The sequence below is a fragment of the Protomyctophum parallelum genome (assembly GCF_964188405.1).
Source record: "Protomyctophum parallelum genome assembly, chromosome: 22".
Taxonomy (NCBI): domain Eukaryota; kingdom Metazoa; phylum Chordata; class Actinopteri; order Myctophiformes; family Myctophidae; genus Protomyctophum; species Protomyctophum parallelum.
This window is the reverse complement of record NC_139714.1, coordinates 10,624,207-10,648,402: the sequence shown is the minus strand read 5'-3', so window position 1 is coordinate 10,648,402 and position 24,196 is coordinate 10,624,207. Positions and strand designations below refer to the sequence as shown.

At 45.0% G+C, this 24,196-nt stretch overlaps 1 protein-coding gene across 2 annotated transcripts in view; it reads right to left on the bottom strand.

Annotated features, from left to right (window-relative positions):
* The window catches only part of large1 (LARGE xylosyl- and glucuronyltransferase 1), a 126,584-nt gene that overhangs the window by 64,963 nt on the left and 37,425 nt on the right, over positions 1–24,196 (bottom strand). For both annotated transcript variants that reach the window (XM_083757863.1, XM_083757864.1), the window contains exons 3-4: positions 18,672–19,009; positions 9,536–9,618 (exon numbers count right to left, since the gene is read on the bottom strand). In XM_083757863.1, coding sequence (XP_083613989.1) covers positions 9,536–9,618; positions 18,672–19,009 — 421 coding nt within the window. The remainder of the gene's footprint in view (positions 1–9,535; positions 9,619–18,671; positions 19,010–24,196) is intronic.

The following is a 24,196-nucleotide window of genomic DNA, read 5'->3' as shown; positions in this document are numbered from 1 at the left end:
ATGAATTGCACGTCATCATACATACATAGTGGGGCTCTTTTTTTTAATGTTTGTGTCTTTTTTGCTTTTATGTAAAAAAAAAAATCACACCCGTGAGAACCGAGTGGTGCAACTCCCCTCTCTCTCCCCCCTCTCTCTCTCTCATTAGCAGGCAACAGTGCAGCACTGTCTCTCTGTTTCTGGCAAACAGCGCCCCTACTGGTACTCATTAATACATACATGAACACATAGGTGAACACATAAGTGAACACATAGGCAGACACGGACATTGCTGTTCCTTGGAGTGGTTGCACCACTCAAAAATAGGCTTTATGTTTTATGTTGCACTTCAAGTGACTGAGGGGAAACGGTATTTCATGTTCATTATGTATTATTTATGCGAGTACTGTACATGGGGAAAATTACAAATGAAGTGATTCTGAATAATTTGGTTCCGAAATATCAATAATTAATCTGGGGAGAGCCTCAAGGACCCCTGGGCGTCCACGGACCCCACTTTGAGAACTACCAGGTTCTAACTTCTAGGGCAGTGGTGATCAAACATTTTAATGTCAATGACCCCCAACTGTATACGAATTAGGCCGCGTACCACTATTTAATAAGACAGGAACGAATTTGTTTTTGTTAGATCAGATTGAGTTCTATACTGTAGGTGGGGAGATACTCTCAACAGTGGGGAGAGTCAAACCAAAAGGTTCAATGTTCTTTATCATTGCTCAGAAAAATCTTTTACTCTGCTTCTCAAAAGAAAAAAAATTGCTGTGTCTGAAAATATATGGTAAACAAAAGTTTATATGCTGCCACAATATCCAACAAGCAGAAAAAGGGTATTTGTTTTTTTTTACTCAATAACAATAAAGAACGCTGAACCTGAGCTTCACTGATTGTTGGATGTGTAGATGAAAGGACACAAATTCTCCTTGAAAATGTGACACACACACACACACACACACACACACACACACACACAACCCTTTGTCTCGGGTTGTTTGTGAATGCAGTCCAAAGGTGGTGGTAAACTCCATGGCATGAGACAGATAGCAGGACAAGTTTCATAAGGCAAAGTTGAAAAGAACTTTGAAGAGAGAGTTCAACATTTTGACAGCATGTGAAAATAAATCTTGGAATAAAGTTTTACAGAAAACTTAGGCCAGGATTTAGAAGGCGTTTTTAGAATCGACCTCAGGTCTATCTAAATGCTGTAAAGGTGACGTAGTAATTGATCTTTTGGCATTTGGCATCTTTGACAAGAACCTTTTTTGGTGCTATCCCTTTTGGACTAAGTGTTTGACTGTACTCTGTTGCTGTCTAATAAACTATTCAATCAATCAATCAAAATTGGTCGGGGGTGCCCTCGTTCCCGGGGGTTTGCGGGGAGCTGAAGGATTTCTTAAACTTTAATCCGGTTACGTAGGTTGTTCAGGTCTCTGTCCTGGTGAAATATTAGTGAAATCAAACTGTTTCTCGAGCCACTGTTCTTAGCCTTGAACAGGCGTTGGGAGACTGATCCGGAGCCAGCTTTGATTTGATTTATCTGAAAAGCATTAAAAAACCATATGGCTACAGCAGTTTGAGGACTACACAAGAAAGCCTGGGGACTTATTTCCATTCGGGGGTCCTCTCACATTTTAACAGATGAATAAGTAATTAAATAAATAATGAGTAATTAAATAAATAAATGCAATACAAATGACGGTATATAAAACAAGTGCTCCCTTATCTATGCTAGACTAATAGCCCTGTATAGGAGAACCTTTTGTAATAGACAGGCCTTTGTCTGCTGTTAAATAGACCTCAGATGGGATGTCAGTTTGACACTGGTTTTGAGGTCGTACCACTGTGTGGCTCCGATTGTGTGGCTCCGATGTAAGTATATTATCTCACATCTGCTACACTGGCTCTGGTGAAACTGTTGTGTAACCTCGTTTCCTCAAGTAAAATCTTTAAATATATATATTTTTTTAAATCACACCCGTGTGAAGTGTACATCATCGTACATCATCTCATGAACTGAATTTATGTGATTGGTTAGCCGATTTGCTCGTCTACATATGGCGTAAATGTTCCCCTTCATTGTCAATGGCATTTAATATTTGCGTTGCCACAAAGTTACATCATATTTGAGGCACATATGACCTAATTTCTCCTTTCATTGTCAATGGCAAATTTGAGACGTGTGGGGACAAAAGCTGTATATAGGAGGGGCTAGCACCCGAGGGAGGGCAGAATCCATTTGTACCGGCCGGCCCGTCGGCCGGTGCGATGGGTCGGCCGGTCCGTGGGTGGGTCGGCCGGCCGGATTTTTTTATAATTTATTTTAACCAAAATGGTAACTGTCTTTCCTCTACCGTTTTGGACGGAGGTGGGCTCATTTGAATCGTGTCGCCCCCCTGGGGGCGTCTTTGGGGGTCTCAAGGTTTTTTTTATTTTTTTCGGCCAGCCGACCCACCCACGGACCGGCCGGCCTATCCACGGACCGGCCGACCCACCCACGGACCGGCCGGCCTATCCACGGACCGGCCGACCTATCCACGGACCGGCCGACCCACCCACGGACCGGCCGACCTATCCACGGACCGGCCGACCCACCCACGGACAGGCCGACCCATCGCACCGGCTGACGGGCCGGCCGGTACAAATGGATTCTGCCCTTGCTGGAAAAATATGGGGAACTCACCATTATGGTCTTATGGACCACAGTTAACCATGGTAACCCTTGAACTGGTTCCTCCCTACATGGGTTCTGAGCCCCATCCCAAATATGACCCTGATCAGTCTATTCTGAGCCGACTGTAGCTTGGTTTTGATAGGTTTGATTAAGCCCTCGAACCAAGACGTACACCCTGGCTTCACCGCGGCTCCAGCTGCTGTGCTGTGCGGGTGGACAGTCTGCTGTTGGACTCTGAACAGCATCAGTTATGTAAGCCCAGGTGCCAGAGAGAGAGAGAGAGAGAGAGAGAGGGAGAGGGAGAGAGAGAGGAGAGAGAGAGAGCTCCTAGCAGCCAGCCAGCCCAGAAGTAGATACAGTAGACAATACATTGGCCATTATTTGCCTTATTTTATTTGATAAAATCAAAGGTTTTCTAAATCTCACGATTTTTATACAAATGGGTAAAACCATGGGTGGTCTAGAACAGTGGTTCTCAACCTTGCAACGCAAGTTGTTGTGAGTTTGGAAATATGCCATTTTCACGACTATTGGCTCTGTCTTATATTATTTGTCAAATAGACAATTAGACAGTTACATCATTTGTTGATTACTTTTGATGCAGTAATGGTCTTTTACCCCTCTCTTTATAGGTATTAGAAAGTTCTTAAAAGTCTTTAACCCATTCTGACCGGGCACCCATTTTGGTGTCAGCATCATGTTATGCTTTAGCTATTGAAAAATAGCAGATCTACAAGCTCATTTCGCGCCACCGAGTGGCGCGATACGAGCTTGTAGGTCTGCTATTTTTGAAAAATCGAAGAGCGACTGACATTTTTAGAATCTGATCTCAGGTCAGAATGGGTTCATCAGACCAGTGTGTGTCCGGCGGAAACCTCGTATGAATCTGATCTCAGGTCAGAATGGGTTAAATTGTCACTTCACTATCACCCCTGGGGTCTAGGACACCGTCCAAAATCGTGATCGGCGTCAAGACCCCAAAACATGGTCCGACCCAGGACCCAGAGATGGGCGGTGGGGGTCTTTCAGAGCAGAGTGCATCTGTCATGCCTTGGCGAGGGGACCCGCTACATGGTCCGACCCAGGACACAGGAAGAGATGGGCGGTGGGGGTCTTTCATCTGTCATGCCTTGGCGAGGGGACCCGCTGGGCTCTCCATCAACCAGACAAGAGATGAGCCCACGGTAAGGTCTTTGATTTACAGCGCAGGTTAAACAACCCGCTGCCTCTGGGCCTTGACTAATGGCACAGTGTAACTGAAAAGGAACGGAACGGTATACAACATATATCACTCATACCATCGCTTCGCTTTTATAGCAAGTTCGATATTTCATCACCAAAAAGTCCAGAGATGGAGATGGGAGAAGGGGGGTAAATCTATTGCTCAAGAGTGCGCTTCATAAAAAGATGGAGGTCCTCAGATCTTTAAGGGGAGTAAGGTTATTATAGCTAACTAAATAAACAAGAAGAAAATAAAACTAGATCTATAATAGCTATATAAAAGCTATAATAGGACAATGTGAAAAGGGTGGGATATATTCCTCAGCCTAGTAGGAAAGTCTGTGAAAGATTTCACGTAGATTTCACTGCGTTCATGATTTGAGGAAAGAAATCCACCTGTTACTGTCGCTATAAGGCCAACATGTGAAAAGGAAGGGATATAGGAAAGTGTGTGAAAGATTTCACTTAAATTGCACGCTGCGTTCAGAATTTGAGGCGTTTTGTTCAAAACGGGCCAATCCTGCAAACTTCGAATGCCAATGTTAGCCAATTAGGATGGAATATGAAATATCGGACAGATCCGTCTTGAACACATGACTATAGATATTTGCGGAATTTTTGGACAGAATCTGGAGGAGAAAAAATGTGTTTTTCAAAAGTCGGCCTACTGGTGGCGCTATTTTGGGAGTGCGTGTGCAAAATTTGGCATTGACTGGGTTAACGGTGCCGGAGATTAGCTGGTAACAGACGGATACACACACACACACACACACACACACACACACACACACACAGAGTGCAAAACATACTCTCTCCCATGCCTTTGGCCTGGTGGAGAGAATTAACACATTAAAATATAAAAACTTTAACCTGATTGTGCGTTTACAAAACTATATATACTAAAACAAAAGTAAAAAAAAAAGCTAAACCTTTTGAAAAAAAGGTAAATAAAAAAATAAAAAAATTAAGAACGAATGACAAATGCAAAGCTCTAATAACCTTGGGGGGGCGGAAGGGGGCAGGTGTCATTTTGGACGGCAGGACGCCCCGTGAGACCATTGCTGCCTCCTGTTTGGTCAGCAGAAAACAGCAGATGGCTGCAGTCAGGCAGACCTGGGCTCCCACAGGGCCCGGGTTTGCTCCTGTCTTCTTCTCCCCTCTCTCTCTCTCCCTCTCTAGCCCAACAGTAAACATTTAAACATCCTTCTGATTAAACACCGCCTGGAGGCAGGCTGGCGTTGCTCGAACATGCTGCTTAGGGACCGTTAGCGAGACATAAAGGTCATCCCTGCCTGAAGCATCACCCAGCACTGAACGAATCACAGGAGAAAGGTGTTCAACTCAGTTACTCTGATGCTGTACGTTACGGCTTGCCATGTTATCATTTTTTCTATTTTGGTTATCATTTTGGTATCGATATTCATGAGGAGTTGGAATGTATTATTGCGATTTGTGGCTTGTATTTTATAGTTTCCTTTTGTGTTCCTAATAAAGTGGCGGATGCTGAGAGAATGGTGTTGATTTGGGTGCGTCGCTGATCGCTGTGCGAGTGTAAATTGGCTGATTGAACCCCCAGCCTGTGGTCGAGATTGACAGGTCCAGCCTTTAACCTGCCCTTAACTCCACATTCGATGCCGATGTCCACGCCCTAGCTGTCAATTGATGTGTCACTGCTGTTGTATCCTACTACCGACTTACCTGCCAGTGAGGAGCCCTCAACGGGAGGATGTAGAGCCTTCGTCCTACTCCTCCAGTGAGGAGCCCTCAACGGGAGGATGTAGAGCCTTCGTCCTACTCCTCCAGTGAGGAGCCCTCAACGGGAGGATGTAGAGCCTTCGTCCTACTCCTCCCGCCTAGCCTGGGCAGCATTCCTTTTCGGGTTTATGATCCGGTCGGGAGCGGATGATATCGCTACGTCATGTTGTATCGTTTTGTAGTCGATAATCATCCGGAACTTCCTTTTCCCTCAAACCGATTTTTCTCTATAAAAGCAACAGGCTACGAGAGCTTTTATTGCTATTCTTCCGGTTTGAAGGAAAAGGAAGTTCCCGATTGATTGTTCCTGCCTGCCTACAAAACAATGACTACAACATGACGTAGCAATAACACAAGACCAGGCTTTCCTCCGAGGTGGAAAGCCTGGTGACGCGAGGTTACCTCCCGCCCAACACTCCCTGCTGACAGGTGCCGCCCAGCCCATAGGAGTACCCGCAGTGACAAATGTCAAACTCCCCGCCCAGCTACCCTCACCCGAACGCGGGCCGATTGTGTTTGTGTACTGTAGATGCACCGCGGTGGATTTGAACCCACAGCCTCCGTAATTATGATATTGCCAACTCTGAGAATCTCTAGGCTATCCCATGAGCAGGTAGGGCTTTATCAAAAGCACACTTTGGCAGGACCACAAGGCAATGATGGACCATGTAGACCAAGTAGACCAGTGGTTTTCAAAAAGGGGGGTCTGAACTATCTGCTTTCCACAATTGGGGACAGACCAAAATGAAAATGAACGGGGCGCCTGCTGGCCTAGTGGTCCAGGCTCATGCCACATATAGGCTCTGGCATGACAGCGCGTTGCGTGTTCGAGTCCCGTTCATGACATCCTTCGCTGCGTGTCTCTCCCCTTCTCTCTCTCCCTCTTTCCTGTCAGTCTTCACTTGAAACTATCAATAAAAAAGGCAGAAAAGCCAAAAAAAAATCTAAAAAATAAAATAAAATAAAAAATGAATATAATAAATCAATAAACAAAAAAGCAATCATAATTTCAATTAAAACTCGAAGATTGCAGTGTCAGTTCAACCACTTTCAACCTTGCATCCCTATTGTGAGCAAAAGTTGATCGGACTTTCCATCTTCCACACGCTGTCTCACCACTACACGATGATCCCTCATTTCAAAACCCAAAATGAGGAGAAATGTTGTTGTTGTTGTTGTTGTAATCCATCTAGCCATTACTCTGGAAGGTTCAATCTGTTATTCTGCTAAACCAAATTCCTATTTGATATGTGCAATGAATATGTATGAGTGCAGTGATAATGAGCTACAGCCAGTCGAATCTGTGCTTCACTTAATTCCTCAATATGACAACAATTTGCTAACAAACACCCACAAAAAAAGGCCCCACTATGAAATAAGTGGCACTGTGATTAACCTGGCACTAAAACTAGTTATACTATATAGCATAATAAATGCCAATAAATAGCTCTGCAGATGGCAATTACAATGAATGAATACATACAGTACATGAATAAATAAATACAAAAAATACATACATGAAATAAATGCATGAATACATACTGTAGGTGCATTGCTGCAGTCCCTCTTTATTGACACTATACAGTGTCAAAAATAGCAAAATGTGCCTGGTTACATTTGGACCTTACAGATCCGTTGTGTTTGCTATAAGTTGTGGACATATCAGGTTTCCTGATCTCGAGAGGGTGCACCTTCGGGGAGGAAATAAACAGACGAGGTGCTCTCGAGTGTGTCTGTCAGTGGGAGTTCTGGCTGACTTTATAAGTGGAGTCACTGCCAGCACTTGATTAATTCACCTGAAAAAAAGTCTGAAGCTAATTAAGAAGTGGAGCTGTTTAACTGTGGTAAGAGGCAACGCTGACTGATTGCTAATCAGAGAATCGTCCCGTCTCAGCCGCTTCGCCGCGCCCGCCACTAATAACACGGCGGGCAAATTATTAATGTTTACATAAGCGTTAATGGCTTACGGTCGGTTATCCCCTGCTATGTGTCGTGACCTTTAACCCATTCTGACCGGGCACCCATTTTGGTGTCAGCATCATATTATGCTTTAGCTATTGAAAAATAGCAGATCTACAAGCTCATATCGCGCCACCGAGTGGCGCGATACGAGCTTGTAGGTCTGCTATTTTTTGAAAAATCGAAGAGCGACTGACATTTTTTTAATCTGATCTCAGGTCAGAATGGGTTCATCAGACCAGTGTGTGTCCGGCGGAAACCTCGTATGAATCTGATCTCAGGTCAGAATGGGTTAATAGCTGGAACCAGCTTGTACTGTAGATCGGCACATTTTTGGGGGCGAAGAGATTTGGTGTTGGTCGTCGTGAGGAAAAAGGACAAGTTGTAAGTCAAGTCCGTTTCTTTGAGAATAGAGGGTTTAAGTTAGTTTGCCTCCAGAGAGTATACTGAGCAACTGGCAATGATGATGCTATGTATTGTATTGTATGTCTTGTATGTATTGATGATGAATTGAATACAAAGGGCAATGAACACAAGCAATCAAGGCTTTGTTGTGTTATCACTTTAGCATTGCTTGTACGTGCTGTACACAGTTTGCAAACTGTTAATATTCAATCAATCAAAAAAAGGTGGTTAACCTTGCTCTTTGGCAAGCCAATATAAGCCAGAATTAAAATCTAAAGCCAATCTACAAGCTTGCAGTTTGTAGACTATTATTCTTTTAATGATTAAGACAATTAGGGGGTTTTAATGATTAAATGCTTGAGTTGGCTTGGCGATGCTCATGAAATTCTCTGCTTCTTTGGCGTCTAGGTGGATTTATGTTTGCCAGGCTGATGCATTCATGATAAGCAGCTTGGACCCCTCTCTCTCTGTGTGTGCGTGTGCGAGTGTGCACGCACACATTGTCCTGGTCCTCACAAGAAGAGAAAGAATATGATTCCAAATGTTTCAACCCATTCTGACCGGGCACCCATTTTGGTGTCGGCATCATGTTATGCTTTAGCTATTTAAAAAATAGCAGATCTACAAGCTCATATCGCGCCACCGAGTGGCGCGATACGAGCTTGTAGGTCTGCTATTTTTGAAAGAAATCGAAGAACGACTGACATTTTTAGAATCTGATCTCAGGTCAGAATGGGTTAATCAGACCAGTGTGTGTCCGGCGGAAACCTCCTGTGAATCTGATCTCAGGTCAGAATGGGTTAAGGTTAGGATCAGACACTTTTAGGAGTTAGTTATACCTGATTTATACTTAGTTGCACGCTGGTGCCACCATGCGTCGAAGAATAGCCGATGTGTGAGCTTGTAGATCTACCTCGGCTACTAGAGGTTCAGGCCGCTATGCAGCCCTGACATGTACAGTACACCAGTGGTTCTCAACATCCTTTTTTTGAGGCATTCAATTTCATTTTTTTAATTCATTCTATATCTTTTTTGTTAAATTAACCCCCAAAAATAAAATAAAAATAATGAAAAATGAATTGAAAAAACATGGACCTCTCGTATTAAGTAAAGTAATAAAAGTGCATGTACGCGCACGTGTGTGTGTGTGTGTGTGCGCTGATGGGAGATCAATCTAAAAGTTTCATGGTAGCACCACCATACTTTGTAAGACAGACCTCGCCAGGGGGGGGCCGTTGCCAGGCAACAGTGTAGGCGGCATTGCGTGAGAGGCAGCAGCATATTCAGATTGGTGAGAGAGGAGAGGACCAGCTTGTGTGCGTGTGCGACCATTTTCCACAAGACAAATGGTTATGGTGTGTGTGTGTGTGTGTGTGTGTGTGTGTGTGTGTGTGTGTGTGTGTGTGTGTGTGTGTGTGTGTGTGTGTGTGTGTGTGTGTGTGTGTGTGTGTGTGTGTGTGTGAGCGCATATGTGCGCGTGCGTGCATGCGTGCGCATGCGCTATGAATGAACAGAGCACACTGTTACCTGTGGAAAAGGACAGACTTCACCAGGGTCACCACGTCCCGGCTGGCATTGTAGCCAGCACACACAATGGCCACGTGAATCGTCTGAGGAGGTTGTGAAAGGAGATGTGGAGAGGGAGGGAGGGAGGGAGAGAGAGAGAGAGAGTGAGAGAGAGACAGACAGACAGACACGCAGAGAGAGAGGATCAAAATGGTGGCAGAGAAACAACAAAATCAAGTCTCTATAAGTTGTTGAGCAGAGTCCCTCTGGGCTAGTGGGCTCTATACCAATCTACTCCGTTATTCTCTGAAAATAGCCAATCTACAAGCTCTACAACATTGCAAGCTTGTTGATTCCCTCTCAGATTAAGGATGCCGTTTTCTCTTTCTCAAGAATGGGGTCTCCATTCTTGAGCCACTTGGTATTTTGTTGTATCGTTTGGAGACGGTAACACCCCTGAATGAAATAAATAGGCTCTATGAACAGCAGCAATATTGGATATTAGTGTAATCTTACCAATTACACTAATTAAGGCTCTATTCCATTTAGTTTATTAGTGGTTCTCAAACAAATGACGCCCATAACTCTTGATAGTATACAAATGGAACTAGCTGGACCCTTATGCGTTAATTTGTACACTCTCAGAGTTACACACCCGTAAGGGGCCATTTGGAACCAGTTCCCAGTAAGTCTCAGCCAACATGCACAATATCACGTACCGTGACTCCGTTTGACCAGAATGGAACAGAGCCTTAATTAGCATAAGTTGTAAGATCTGTGAAGCAAGAAAGGAAGCTGGCCAAACTTCTTTCCAACATGGCTGCTGTGCAGACTCCAGTCCCTGCGCAAAAACAATTACTTAGAAAAATTAACTCCCTGCGAGTGGAGATTAGGAGGACACACCGAACGCTCTGCTCAAAGCACAAAGCGCCGTTTTGTTCCAGCAAAGCGGATGGTGTTTACAGCAGCCTCACATATTGGAGTATTCATTAACCTGCCTCATCATCAGCATTGAGGGAAGAGTTTGCATTAAGCCATAACAATATCAAGCTCATCTCGTACGGCTCTCATGGTGTGACGGTGTCAATCAGTGGCAGTGCTCAATGTTAGCTCTCATGGCGTCGACAGTGCTCGATATTGGCGGTAGTTGCTGGTGAGCAATTGAGCCTAGTAGCATGAGCCTGCTGGAGAATACATGACGTCCCACTTGGGCAGAAACCTGGCATATCCAAATTACATTGCTTATTGTTGCAGAGAACTATGAAACCTTGCGTTTTTGTCACCTAGCCCACAATCCCCGTCACTCTGTCACGTCACTCGCAATTCCCGTCACTTACCCCAGGCCAGAGCCTGCCCCCAGGCAAGCCCCCAGGTCATCGTGACATCAGCCCCCTGGTCACCCCAGGCAAGCCCCCAGGTGCCCAGGTCATCGTGATGAGGTTAACTGCGACCTTTCCGGCCCTGTTGAGATCTCTATCCTGGATTTCCATCACTATGGTCTCAGGTTGATCGTTATTGTTGTATGTCTCTACTTTTTAAACACATTTTCGAATGCAGTCCCATTAGTGTCTCAGAGTTCTGCCATTGTGACCCAGCAGGACCTCTGCGGTTTCCTGGGGTCCGTAGAGTCTTCAATTTTGATCTCCAGTAGAAGTCTGTATTTAAAGCACCCCTCTGCAACACCTGGGACGCCATGTGTTGCTGTTGAACCCTCTTGAGGTGTCGTGGGCCTAGTCAATGAAACACCTAAGATGGAGGGCGCCCACCTGACGACCCCAATGAAACCTTTACCCCTTCCACCCAACCCTGTGGTGACTTTCATCATTCCCACCCACGTTTCTGACGGTATAAACGGATTGTAACACCCAGTTCCATTCAGGTATTGGCTCAGCGAGGACGACGCCACTGCCATGCAGAGTCCACGGCACTTTGGGTAATACCATCATATCCTGTGTTTGTAAAACCTTTGCATTTGGAACAGAAGCATTTTCTACTCTCCAGTTCTTCAACTTTCTTGTTACAGTCTGCACTGGGACACGCCTTGTATACGCAGTTGTACATTCGAATGTCGTCCTGCCCCAAAGTTATTTGTGCAGCCGTGCCTGGCAGCCGGCGAAAACTAGAGTTCTCAACAGGCCCGGCCCTACCTGGGCCCTCATCAAAACCTGTACATTCAATACACTGCCACCCTTAGATCTCCATATATGGAGCTGACCTGTTCTGACACTCCATAGCTTGATCTGACCTCATCACACCCTGTACACTCAAGATACGCTCAAGACCTCGAGGCCGCTTCTCGCCGCCAGGCGTCTTACTGGCTGGTGGTAAGGAAATGGTGTATTCATTTGCATAAATGTTCGTACAGTGTAACGCTGTTGGCTCAGTTGAGGTGTGGCTCAAATAAATCAATATTGGGCATTGTCCATTTCTCGCGTGGTTTTTGAGTGTGCCGTTTAGCCCATATATGTGAGCTTGTTTACATGGCTGCCATGTTGGATATGGCAAAAATCAAGCAGCACAGATCGATATGAGCCAGACGCTCTATACTAGAGTCAGGCAGCGGTCTGTTATCGAGTACATTATTGAAAAAGTAACGGACCGCAGAATTCAATCAAGTGTGTAACTATTCATATTTAATCAATGAAAAGTATTAACACAAGCTTGTGCCTGGCTAATAACTACATTGAATCAATTCATTGGAGCACCGGTTCTCACCCCCATTTCCTGAAAAAAAATATTTTTTAAGATATATATAAAGGTTTCTTCCCAACAGCGACTATAAGCAGGTATGAATCACTGGAGCCAGACAGTATCGTTTGGCTGGGAGACGGGTGAACGGAGCCTCCAGGCTGCAGGAATCTTGAGGTTATAGCTTCAATTTTAACTTCCATCTTCTTATCTCAGCCTGACATGCAAGACATCTGTTTCTCTCTCTCTCTCTCTCTCTCTCCTCTCCCCTCCCTCCCTCTCTCTCTCCCTCTCCCTCTCTCTCTCCCTCTCGCTAGTCTGGTCAGCAGGCGGAAGCCTCATATTTCATAACGTCACCTATTACGAATCCACGTTGTTGCTGATACGCCATCAGCCAGCCCCACTCTGTCCATGCTTCTCTCACTGAGACTCCAGAGTAAAACCTACGGTAAAAAGTAAACATTCATTTGATTCAGTACTACTAGTACACTACTACTGGTACACTAGGTCAGATTCAGTAGTACAACAAACGGCCGTGTCTGGGGTGAGTTAAAGGGAACCCGTTTTGGTGTTAGCATCGCGTTATGCTTTAGCTATTGAAAAATAGCAGATCTACAAGCTCATAGCGCGCCACCGAGTGGCGCGCTACGAGCTTGTAGGTCTGCTATTTTTGAAAAATCGAAGAACGACTGACATTTTTATAGAATGTGATCTCAGGTCAGAATGGGTTAATCAGACCAGTGTGTTGTCCAGTGGAAACCTCGTATGAATCTGATCTCAGGTCAGAATGGGTTAATGACGTTTGGGAGACTGGAAACACTTTCCTGGGGTGTTTTTATGTGGGAATTATGTTTTTTTTTTTATATTTCAGTATTTCAAACTTCTCATTGGTCCCCTATGCGCTATAGAGCACGGGCTCTGCGTACGGTGTAGTGAGTGATTGACTGGAAAGCATAGAGAGGGGAGTATGTAAATCAGGGGTGGGCAATTATTTTTCCCAAGGGGCCAAATGAGAAACAGAAAATAATATAGTGGAGGGCCGGCCGCCGGGCCAGAAGGCAGAACTCCATTCTGCATAATATTAATTTAATTTCTATATACAAAGCAGTACATGGCATTGTTTTGACAAGCTGGTAAGATGTCATTATTACCTCTGACTCCAGCCAATAAAATAAAAGCAATGCCGTTTTAGTCCATGCATTAGGCAAAATTTTCCAAGTAACCTTTCCCTGTCCGGTCAGTCAGCCAAAGGGCCGTGTAATGGCCGAGGTCTGATGTAAATGGTGTAAAATGGAGGCTCGTCCCATATAGAGCACACAAGGTTTTTTTGTTTGATGTGATTGACAGCGTGTGGGCGAGGGAATCTGCCCTGAATGACCTCTCTTCTTTTAGCGCATGATTAATCGCTATGAAAATGCAAAACAGTGGTCTTGCCCCAAAATCTGTTCCTGCAGAGGATTAAACGGGGATGTCACAATTAGATTTGTGCAATGCTTGGTACATGCACAATATAATAATAGCCTGTCCTGGATAATACAATATGATTAACCCCTAGTGTGTGCTTCAAACTGCACGCCAGTCAAAAAGGAGCTATGGGAAAATGGACCGGAACAGGAAACAGGCAAGCCACCCTGTGGCAGTGTTCATTTAAAACTATGACTAAAACTATGACGGAAAACTTTCATTGACTACCTAGCTATTTCCCTGAAGAAAACTACATAAAGAAACTAAGCTATGATGACTACAACTAAGAGTAAATAATTTATATTGACAATTTCATCAACAAATAAAAAGTAGACTAAAATGTTAGGCAGGGACCGGTGGAGAAGAGTCATTCGGTTGCGCTTTCGTCGACAAAATCAATTGTAGACTTAGTCAACTAAAACTAGACTTCAGATGACTAAAATCTATCAAACTAAATGAAATGTTATTCAAAAGACTATGGCAAAACTAAATCAAAATTTGCTGTCAAAATCAACCTTGTGTAAACCCGGGACTAGTTATGCATTGAGACATGCCTAGAACAGAGACGCTATGGTTCATGTGGTTAAATTGTGTGATTTGAATCCTTGTGTTACTCATTTACTACCTCTATTATCCTTCCGTCTGGCAGAAACCTTGTACCTCCATATTGAACTTTGCATTTTCTTAATAATTTTTAACTTTACTTAATAATGCAGAGAGTTTCTCACAAAAGTACTGAAGTAGCACAAGTTCACAACGCGTCGCAGAGCTTGTAGATTGGCCATTTTCACAATTTTAAAATATAGTTTTAAAATAAGAATAGCAAAGGAACGGTTTTGGAATTTGGACATACAAGGTTTCCACCCGACGGCGAATGCATTCCCTCACAACTTGCGTTTACGTAATTAACTGTTAACTGTCAATTGCAGCACCTTGGCCTACAACACAGAACATACTGTATTCTCTCTCTAACAATGACATTCCCTGTAAGCTCACTGATGAATACAACTCACTCACATCTTACATGCAAAGTGGGTATAATTAAGAAATATATACCAAATGACCCAACTACAAATCCCATCTCATACAAAAAAAAATATCAAATCAAAATGTTTCACTTTCTGCTGTGTGTAATGTACAGTACACCACCTTTCACCTACAGCCCCTTTTAAAAACGAAGCAAACAGAGTACTCTTTAAGTGGACCAATAAGTGGGACAACAGAAAAGGGACACTTCTCTGTGTCCACATCGTCAGTCCACCTGAAAGGGGACTCATTTCTATCCCAAGTCTTTCTTCGGACTGCATGCGCCCCAGGCCAGTGTAATACATGGATGGTGGGCGCACCGAACCTATTTTCTCTTTCTGGTACACGTCAGCTCTGGCGGGGCCTCAGTCATCTGTCTGTTGAGTGTTGACACCATGTCATTCCTGTGGAGCTCAGGATTGATTATGGGTAGTTTTCAGCTGAAACAATATGGCGATTGCTGCACTTTTCTCCACGGTAATAATTTAGCATTTTGATGAAATAACCCACAGAGATGGTGAAAATGTTGTGCAGATCACACAATAAGTCACCAGCACAGGCACAGCCGTGTTGTTATTTTTAGCGTTCCACAATAGTATGTGATCTTTTGATGGCAAGCCTAGAGCAGGGATTAAAGTGGGTGCCGTGGCACCCTAGGGTGCCTTGACGCGAGCCCAGGGGTGCCTCTGAATACTTTGATAATATTTGTGCATTGTTTTTCAGCCTAATGCTTGTAGGCAGCGGAGGACCCGCGAAGGAGTTGTTTTGGTCTGCGCGATGTAAGAACAGGGAATAATAACATTCCCAACACCGGATTTTGTCACATTTTTGAGCAGAAAATGGAGTATTAAGCGCGCACGTGCACGTCGGATTTACATTTAGACTGTTCTACAATGTGAGTAATTAATTATGGATTAATGTCAATTAACCAAATCTTGTAATCTCGTTTTGGCACAGTGGGGTGCAGTAGCCATTCACAAGATTTTCTCATCTCAGCACAGATCGTGTTAAATAATCACCCAGTAAACTTGCGGGGGGAAAAAATAAAAACAATGCGGTTTCTGGTGGCTTTTCTGGGTTTATGAGCAATATTAGGCTAAATTTGTTGCATAAGCAAACAATGCAATATTGGATATAATTTGAAGTCTGCCATATTACTGCCCAGCAAACTTGTGGCTGTACTGTGATCAGTCATATTATAGCGTGAGAGACAGGCTGCGTAAGGCAATTTAAACAACAATGCATCTTAAGACTTTCGCTAAAGCATTCTATTGTGTCTGCTATGTGTCTGCTTGTTGTGTTAAGGTAGTATGTACACATATTTCGATTCTTATTTTGAAGCACTTTGTTAACTTTAAAGTTTTGAAAAGTGCTATACTGCAGTAAATAAAATTGTGCCCATTCCACACAGAGGGTCTCCTAATGTAAATTTCACCATGAGTAACACAATGTACCCGTCCCGTACCTGATATTCTTGTGAATATATCAACTGCTATGAAGCAATAAAAAGTGTTAATTCCACATACTTGATTTGACACTGCGTTATTGTCCTATTGTTTTAACTGCATGCCTGTTTTAATGCTGTTTTGTTTTGCTTTTGTTTTTATTATCTTTTCTGCTCTGTAAAGCACTTTGAGCTACATTTATGTATGAAAGGTGCTATATAAATAAAGTTTATTATTATTATTTAATGGCCAGTTGGTGCAGTACATGAGCACTTCTCAAACCATTTTGTTCCAACGACCCCCATAATGATACGCATTTTGGCCACGGACCCCCAAATTAACTGTTGCTGCCCCCACCCACACACACACACTTTGAGAAGTATTAAATCATCAAACATCAAACATAATAGTCTGCATTTCCTTTTGGGAAATGCAGACTATTATGTTTGATGTTTAAATTTGAGATTTAAACCATTTAATTGAAATGGTATGTTAACCTCAATAACCGTGCGTAGCTTGTCTATTCTCGCCGGTGAGATTTGGAGTAGAAATAAAATCCAGTGTACCTTGCACTGGGCCCTGGGGGACCCCTGCAAATAGGCTTTAAGTGATTAACCATGGTGTCCCAATTTTGGGCAAATACGTCAAAATGTATACTTAAAAAAATAAAAAAATAAATAGCAGATATAGCATTGTGATGGTATGTCCATGGCAAGCATACAGGTATAAAGAACAGGTTTTAAGTAGTTAAGAAGGTGTTACAAATCCAACGCTGTGTACAAATGTAACCAAGTGGATCATCATGGGTCCATTAGTCTCAATGGATACATGAACACAGAGGCTTTGACTGTGTGCAGAGTTTTACACAACACCCAGCTGTCTGACAGGGAACCATACCCTAAGAGAAAACCAATACTCACAATGGGGTGAGGATTAGGCTACGAGGCGCCCAAAGCCAAGTCTTTAATCTATCCAGTGATTTTAACTTAGAGCCCATACTGCACCACTATTTAAAAAACACCCTTCATTGGTTCATTATGACTGAAACGTTTTGCAGTTGCAGACAAAATAGATTATCGACATTCTCATTTCTCAGCTGTTCCCGTGCCAGAAGCTGGGTCTTATAATCTTTTTAAAAAATCGAGAGAGAGAGAGAGAGAGAGAGAGAGAGAGAGAGAGAGAGAGACAGAGAGAGACAGAGAGAGACACAGAGAGAGACAGAGACAGAGAGAGAGAGCGAGAGAGAGAGAGAGAGAGAGAGAGAGAGAGAAAGTATAGAGAGTATATACGGTATAGAGTGTTCTAACAAACACATTTGTTCAAACAAACACATCCCAAACACATTTTTGGCTCAGGGCACCCCTGTAAATAATGTTTTCAGCCATGGCACACCTGAAACACATTGGTACTTTATAGCACATGTCATAGTGTGGTAAGTGAATATGTAAATTCCCCCCCCTAAGAGAGAGAGAGAGAGAGAGACACACACACACACACACACTCACTCTCACTCGGCCCACACGAGCCTGATGGGAATCATGAGGTTCCTAGTTCGATCCCAGACTGCCTCAGACCTAGTGTCGAAGTGTCCTTGAGCAGGACTCTGAACCCCCAATTGCTCCCGATGTACAGGTTGGTGCCTTGCATGTAGGGCTGTGCGATATGACCATATCGCCTGGAGGATAGAAAATGTCTATCGTTTTAAAATGAGCGTTTATATCGGCGTGTCGCAAAACAATCGTTACGGCAGTATTTCACGTCACAGCGCCCTGCAGGCACACTGCTAATCTATGCTGCCATTTCATAACAAACATGAAGGGAGATGACATGACAGCCGACTAGATTCAGAGTGGGATAACCAGCTGGTTACTGGTGTAGAGTCAGGTTTCATGCTGGTCAAATTGATACGGCATAGTTCTACGCATAGTTTTCCACAGCGATGTTGTTGAACAAAGAGCAAACACTTCTGCAAACACACAGCCTCATCCCTCCTACCTGCAGTCCTGCTGCGCGTCTTCTCGTCTTATTGTTCCAAATGAATTATTTCAACTGAAAAGTCCATAATTCAGCAACAGATTCCGACAACAGCACAAGCGCGGACTGAAAAAGAATCCACTCGACCTGCACACGGCTGTGCATGTAGTCGACGACGTGTTGCCGTCCATCACTCTGTTGACTACCTGTATATATACCTGTCTATTAAACATCGTTAACCCTCCCGTTCGAAAGTTTAACAAACTACACTCACTGAGCAACAGCGAGAGAAAGTGAATCTGAGCTTATGAGCTTAACCCATTCTGACCGGGCACCCATTTTGGTGTCGGCATCATGTTATGCTTTAGCTATTGAAAAATAGCAGATCTACAAGCTCATATCGCGCCACCGAGTGGCGCGATACGAGCTTGTAGGTCTGCTATTTTTGAAAAGTACTCAGCCTGAAAAAAAGAAATAATACAAATAAATATATATTTCTTAGATAGAGAATAGGCATATGTAAAGCGCTTTGGATGAAAGCGCTAAATAACATGGCTCACCTCACACTTCTCCACGGCCGGATGCTGCACGCAGTCGGAGCCGTTGGCGGCCGCCGCGCCCGCCTTCTGGCCCTCGTTGTCCCCGGTGCCCTCCTCCGAGTGTGTCCGGCTGCGGTTGCCATGGTGACCACCGGAGGAGGAGGAGGAGACGTGCGGGGGCCGTGCCGCCGCCGGGCCCCCCCCCCTCGGGGGCCTGCTGAGCTCCTTGCGCAGGGCCCGGTTCTCCTCCTCCACCTCCCGCACCCGCAGCTCCAGGGCCTGGCGCTCCCCGCCACCTCCGCCGCCCACCAGCGTGGACGACAGCTGGGGTTCCAACGGCGACAGCGGCAGGAGCTTCACTGTAGGAAGACAAGACATTGATTTATTGGAGATTCTGACTTTCAATTATTGTACATAAGAGATTGTGTTTTGATTGTAGTTCTCCACTCTTCTTGCTTTGGCAATTAAAACGCATGTTTTCTCATGCCAATAAAGCTCTTTGAATTGAAATTGAATTGTAACAGGGAAAGACAGAGGGAAGGGTGAGAGAGAGAGATGGAGTGCTATATTAATTCCTCAGAAAACCGATTCATTTCTCTATGACTCATAAACTACATGAACCCTAGCATTCCTATTCTGGGGGTGAACATTCAGTGAAAATGAGTTCACTCGCAATGCATCACAACATTGCACGTTTTCCCCAAAGAGATTGGTATAGAGGGGAAAAGGAGATTACTTAGTATAGACCCGGTTAACACTTTCATGATTACAAAAAATAAAAGATACTTCATAGCCAAAAGAAAAGGCAAAAAAAGAGAGGGACGTGCACTGGCTGGTAATCATGTATTTGCTCGTAGCAACAAAATGCCTGAGCAAAAGACATTTGACAAATTTCCCCCGATGAAAACTACAATACAACAAGGCCCCATGTCTAAAATGCACAATTTCAAATTAGCAGTCAGGTCCAAAGTGTTGATGTGTCTCAAAGCCACAGGGTAAACAGAGCCCTGTTCAATCGATACAGCTGATACAGAGATCAAGGGCTGCACATGCACGCACGCACGGTGCATAGAACTCAGGTTGTTGGAGAACCGACTCGATCCCAATACTCTGCCTCAGCTTCAGATATAAACAAGCAGCCCTCGGATCCATCACTGAACGAAGAAAAGGCTTTGAAGAAAGGGCACGACTGCTGAAAAGCAGAGCCCGGACCAATGCTTCATGTTCGGCCAATACGTCGTCTATAATTTGACTTTTTTTTGTGGCATCGATATCCTATTATCCGCGATAGAGCAAAGCCGATGTGTCTTGATTTTTATCTATTCGTTTTTTACAGTAAATTCGACATCGGACCAAAATACCTGCCATATTGTTCGGTCTCTATAAACAAGCAGCCCTCCATGCCTTCCTCGTCTTAAAGGGACACTTCACCCTTTTTGCAAAAGAATATATGTTAATATATTCTTTTATCTAAAATATCTAAAACCACATATTACACACATAAAGACCCCCAGGAAAGTTTTCTAAAGCTTCTGAACGTCATTAACATATATGTTTTTGCAAAAAGGGTGAAGTGTCCCTTTAACAAACAAGCAGCCCTTTCGGCCCTTCCTCCGTCTTAAAACTACAAGGATGGAGCTCTAACTGGCTGCTGAAACATCTCAGAGCCCTGCCAGGTCCCTACGGAGACTGCAAAACCAGGAGAGCCCCCCCCCCCCCCCCCATCATCTCCCTACAAGGCCCTATGGACAAGCAGTAGCTACAAAAGAAACCCAGCATGAGGGGAAGATTGTGTGGGAAGAAAGGAAGGCATGGAGTTCTGACCTGAGATCAGATTCATACGAGGTTTCCGCCGGACAAACACTGGGTCTGATGACCCCATTCTGACCTGAGATCAGATTCTAAAAATGTCAGTCGCTCTTCGATTTTTCAAAAATAGCAGACCTACAAGCTCGTATCGCGCCACTCGGTGGCACGATATGAGCTTGTAGATCTGCTATTTTTAAATAGCTAAAGCATAACATGCCGGTCAGAATGGGATAAAAACTAACTAAACTAAAAATAAGACGAAAAATGTTTGTCGACTACCTTTTTCCACTGACGAAAACTAAATGGAAACCAAAAGAAAACTAAGCTACGACGACTAAAGCTAAATATACTGACAACAAAGTGTAAAAACATTATCATCATCATTACAACGGCATCGAGGCCCGGCAAAATACATTTTAGTCGAGTATAAATCAGCTGTAGATTTAGTCGACTAAAATCCTATGATATTTAGTCGACTGAAACTAGATTAACACTAAGACATTCCAAGGTGACTAAAATGTGACTAAAACTAAATGAAAACTGTTCAAGAGACTGTGACTAGGCCCAGGCCGTAGCGTAACGGTCTGGGCACCGGACTGGTGATCCAGTCGCGGTGTGCCGCGGGTTCGACTCCCGGACCCGACACGGCCTTTACCGCATGTCATCCCCCCCATCTCTCTCCCGTTTCCTGTCAGCCTACTTTCTATCCCTTAAAAAATCAATAAAGGCGTAAGCCGCACAAAAAATATCTTAAAAAAAAAAAAAAAGAGACTGTGACTAAAACAACTCAAATCAAAATGTGCTGCCAAAAACAATAACACTGCATGGTAGGAGAACTCTGAACATGGTAGCTGCACGGGGATCATACCCAGGGACGTTATACCTGCTAATACACGTATTGATCAGCTGGTGGGAGATGGATCGTTTTCTTGCGTGACGCCATCCATCATCAACAACCAGACCCCTTTCTCCCACCCCCAACCCTAGGGACCCCCCCCCCCCCCGCCCCGTCCTCCTTTGGCCCAGGAGGTCAGCACAAGAGGAATGTGCACTGTCAGGGAAGTGGCGGCGAAAAGGGCACCCGGCGCTGTGCGGGCCTCGGGTCGTTTATATATTATGTAACAGCGGCACTGACACTATAGGCCAGGGTTCCCCAATTCCTCAAGGGCCATATTTTGACTAGCGTACCAGGCTGGGGGCCGAGTCTGCACGCGCGAGGTCGAGGTCTTGCCCTGAAAATTCATTTTCAGGGCAAGACCCCATTTGAAAAGGATGACCAGTTTGACATGCATAGGCTACTGACCCCCATTTAATGCCATTTATATCTGGGACCCTTAAAAAAAAAAAAAAAAAAAAAAAAATGTTTTTTTTTTTTGGAAATTCTTTCATGGGCCACAAGGGGGCGCTCTGTGGGCCGCAAATGGCCCGCGGGCCGCCTATTGGGGTACCCTGCTATAGGCCGACCGATAGCAGAGCACACTATAGGCCGACCGATAGCAGAGCACACTATAGGCCGACCGATAGCAGAGCACACTATAGGCCGACCGATAGCAGAGCACACTATAGGCCGACAGATAGCAGAGCACACTATATGCCGACAGATAGCAGAGCACACTATAGGCCGACAGATAGCAGAGCACACTATAGGCCGACCGATAGCAGAGCACACTATAGGCCGACCGATAGCAGAGCACACTATAGGCCGACAGATAGCAGAGCACACTATAGGCCGACAGATAGCAGAGCACACTATAGGCCGACAGATAGCAGAGCACACTATAGGCTGACAGATAGCAGAGCACACTATAGGCCGACAGATAGCAGAGCACACTATAGGCTGACCGATAGCAGAGCACACTATAGGCCGACCGATAGCAGAGCACACTATAGGCTGACAGATAGCAGAGCACACTATAGGCCGACCGATAGCAGAGCACACTATAGGCCGACCGATAGCAGAGCACACTATAGGCTGACCGATAGCAGAGCACACTATAGGCCGACCGATAGCAGAGCACACTATAGGCCGACCGATAGCAGAGCACACTATAGGCAGACAGATAGCAGAGCACACTATAGGCCGACAGATAGCAGAGCACACTATAGGCCGACAGATAGCAGAGCACACTATAGGCCGACCGATAGCAGAGCACACTATAGGCCGACCGATAGCAGAGCACACTATAGGCCGACAGATAGCAGAGCACACTATAGGCCGACAGATAGCAGAGCACACTATAGGCCGACAGATAGCAGAGCACACTATAGGCCGACAGATAGCAGAGCACACTATAGGCCGACAGATAGCAGAGCACACTATAGGCCGACCGATAGCAGAGCACACTATAGGCCGACCGATAGCAGAGCACACTATAGGCCGACCGATAGCAGAGCACACTATAGGCCGACCGATAGCAGAGCACACTATAGGCTGACAGATAGCAGAGCACACTATAGGCCGACAGATAGCAGAGCACACTATAGGCCGACCGATAGCAGAGCACACTATAGGCCGACAGATAGCAGAGCACACTATAGGCCGACAGATAGCAGAGCACACTATAGGCCGACAGTTAGCAGAGCACACTATAGGCCGACAGATAGCAGAGCACACTATAGGCCGACAGATAGCAGAGCACACTATAGGCAGACAGATAGCAGAGCACACTATAGGCCGACAGATAGCAGAGCACACTATAGGCCGACAGATAGCAGAGCACACTATAGGCCGACAGATAGCAGAGCACACTATAGGCCGACAGATAGCAGAGCACACTATAGGCCGACAGATAGCAGAGCACACTATAGGCCGACAGATAGCAGAGCACACTATAGGCCGACAGATAGCAGAGCACACTATAGGCCGACAGATAGCAGAGCACACTATAGGCCGACAGATAGCAGAGCACACTATAGGCCGACAGATAGCAGAGCACACTATAGGCCGACCGATAGCAGAGCACACTATAGGCCGACAGATAGCAGAGCACACTATAGGCCGACAGATAGCAGAGCACACTATAGGCCGACAGATAGCAGAGCACACTATAGGCTGACAGATAGCAGAGCACACTATAGGCCGACAGATAGCAGAGCACACTATAGGCCGACAGATAGCAGAGCACACTATAGGCCGACAGATAGCAGAGCACACTATAGGCCGACAGATAGCAGAGCACACTATAGGCCGACAGATAGCAGAGCACACTATAGGCCGACAGATAGCAGAGCACACTATAGGCCGACCGATAGCAGAGCACACTATAGGCCGACAGATAGCAGAGCACACTATAGGCCGACAGATAGCAGAGCACACTATAGGCCGACAGATAGCAGAGCACACTATAGGCCGACAGATAGCAGAGCACACTATAGGCCGACAGATAGCAGAGCACACTATAGGCAGACCGATAGCAGAGCACACTATAGGCCGACAGATAGCAGAGCACACTATAGGCCGACAGATAGCAGAGCACACTATAGGCCGACAGATAGCAGAGCACACTATAGGCCGACAGATAGCAGAGCACACTATAGGCCGACCGATAGCAGAGCACACTATAGGCCGACAGATAGCAGAGCACACTATAGGCCGACAGATAGCAGAGCACACTATAGGCCGACAGATAGCAGAGCACACTATAGGCCGACAGATAGCAGAGCACACTATAGGCCGACAGATAGCAGAGCACACTATAGGCCGACAGATAGCAGAGCACACTATAGGCCGACAGATA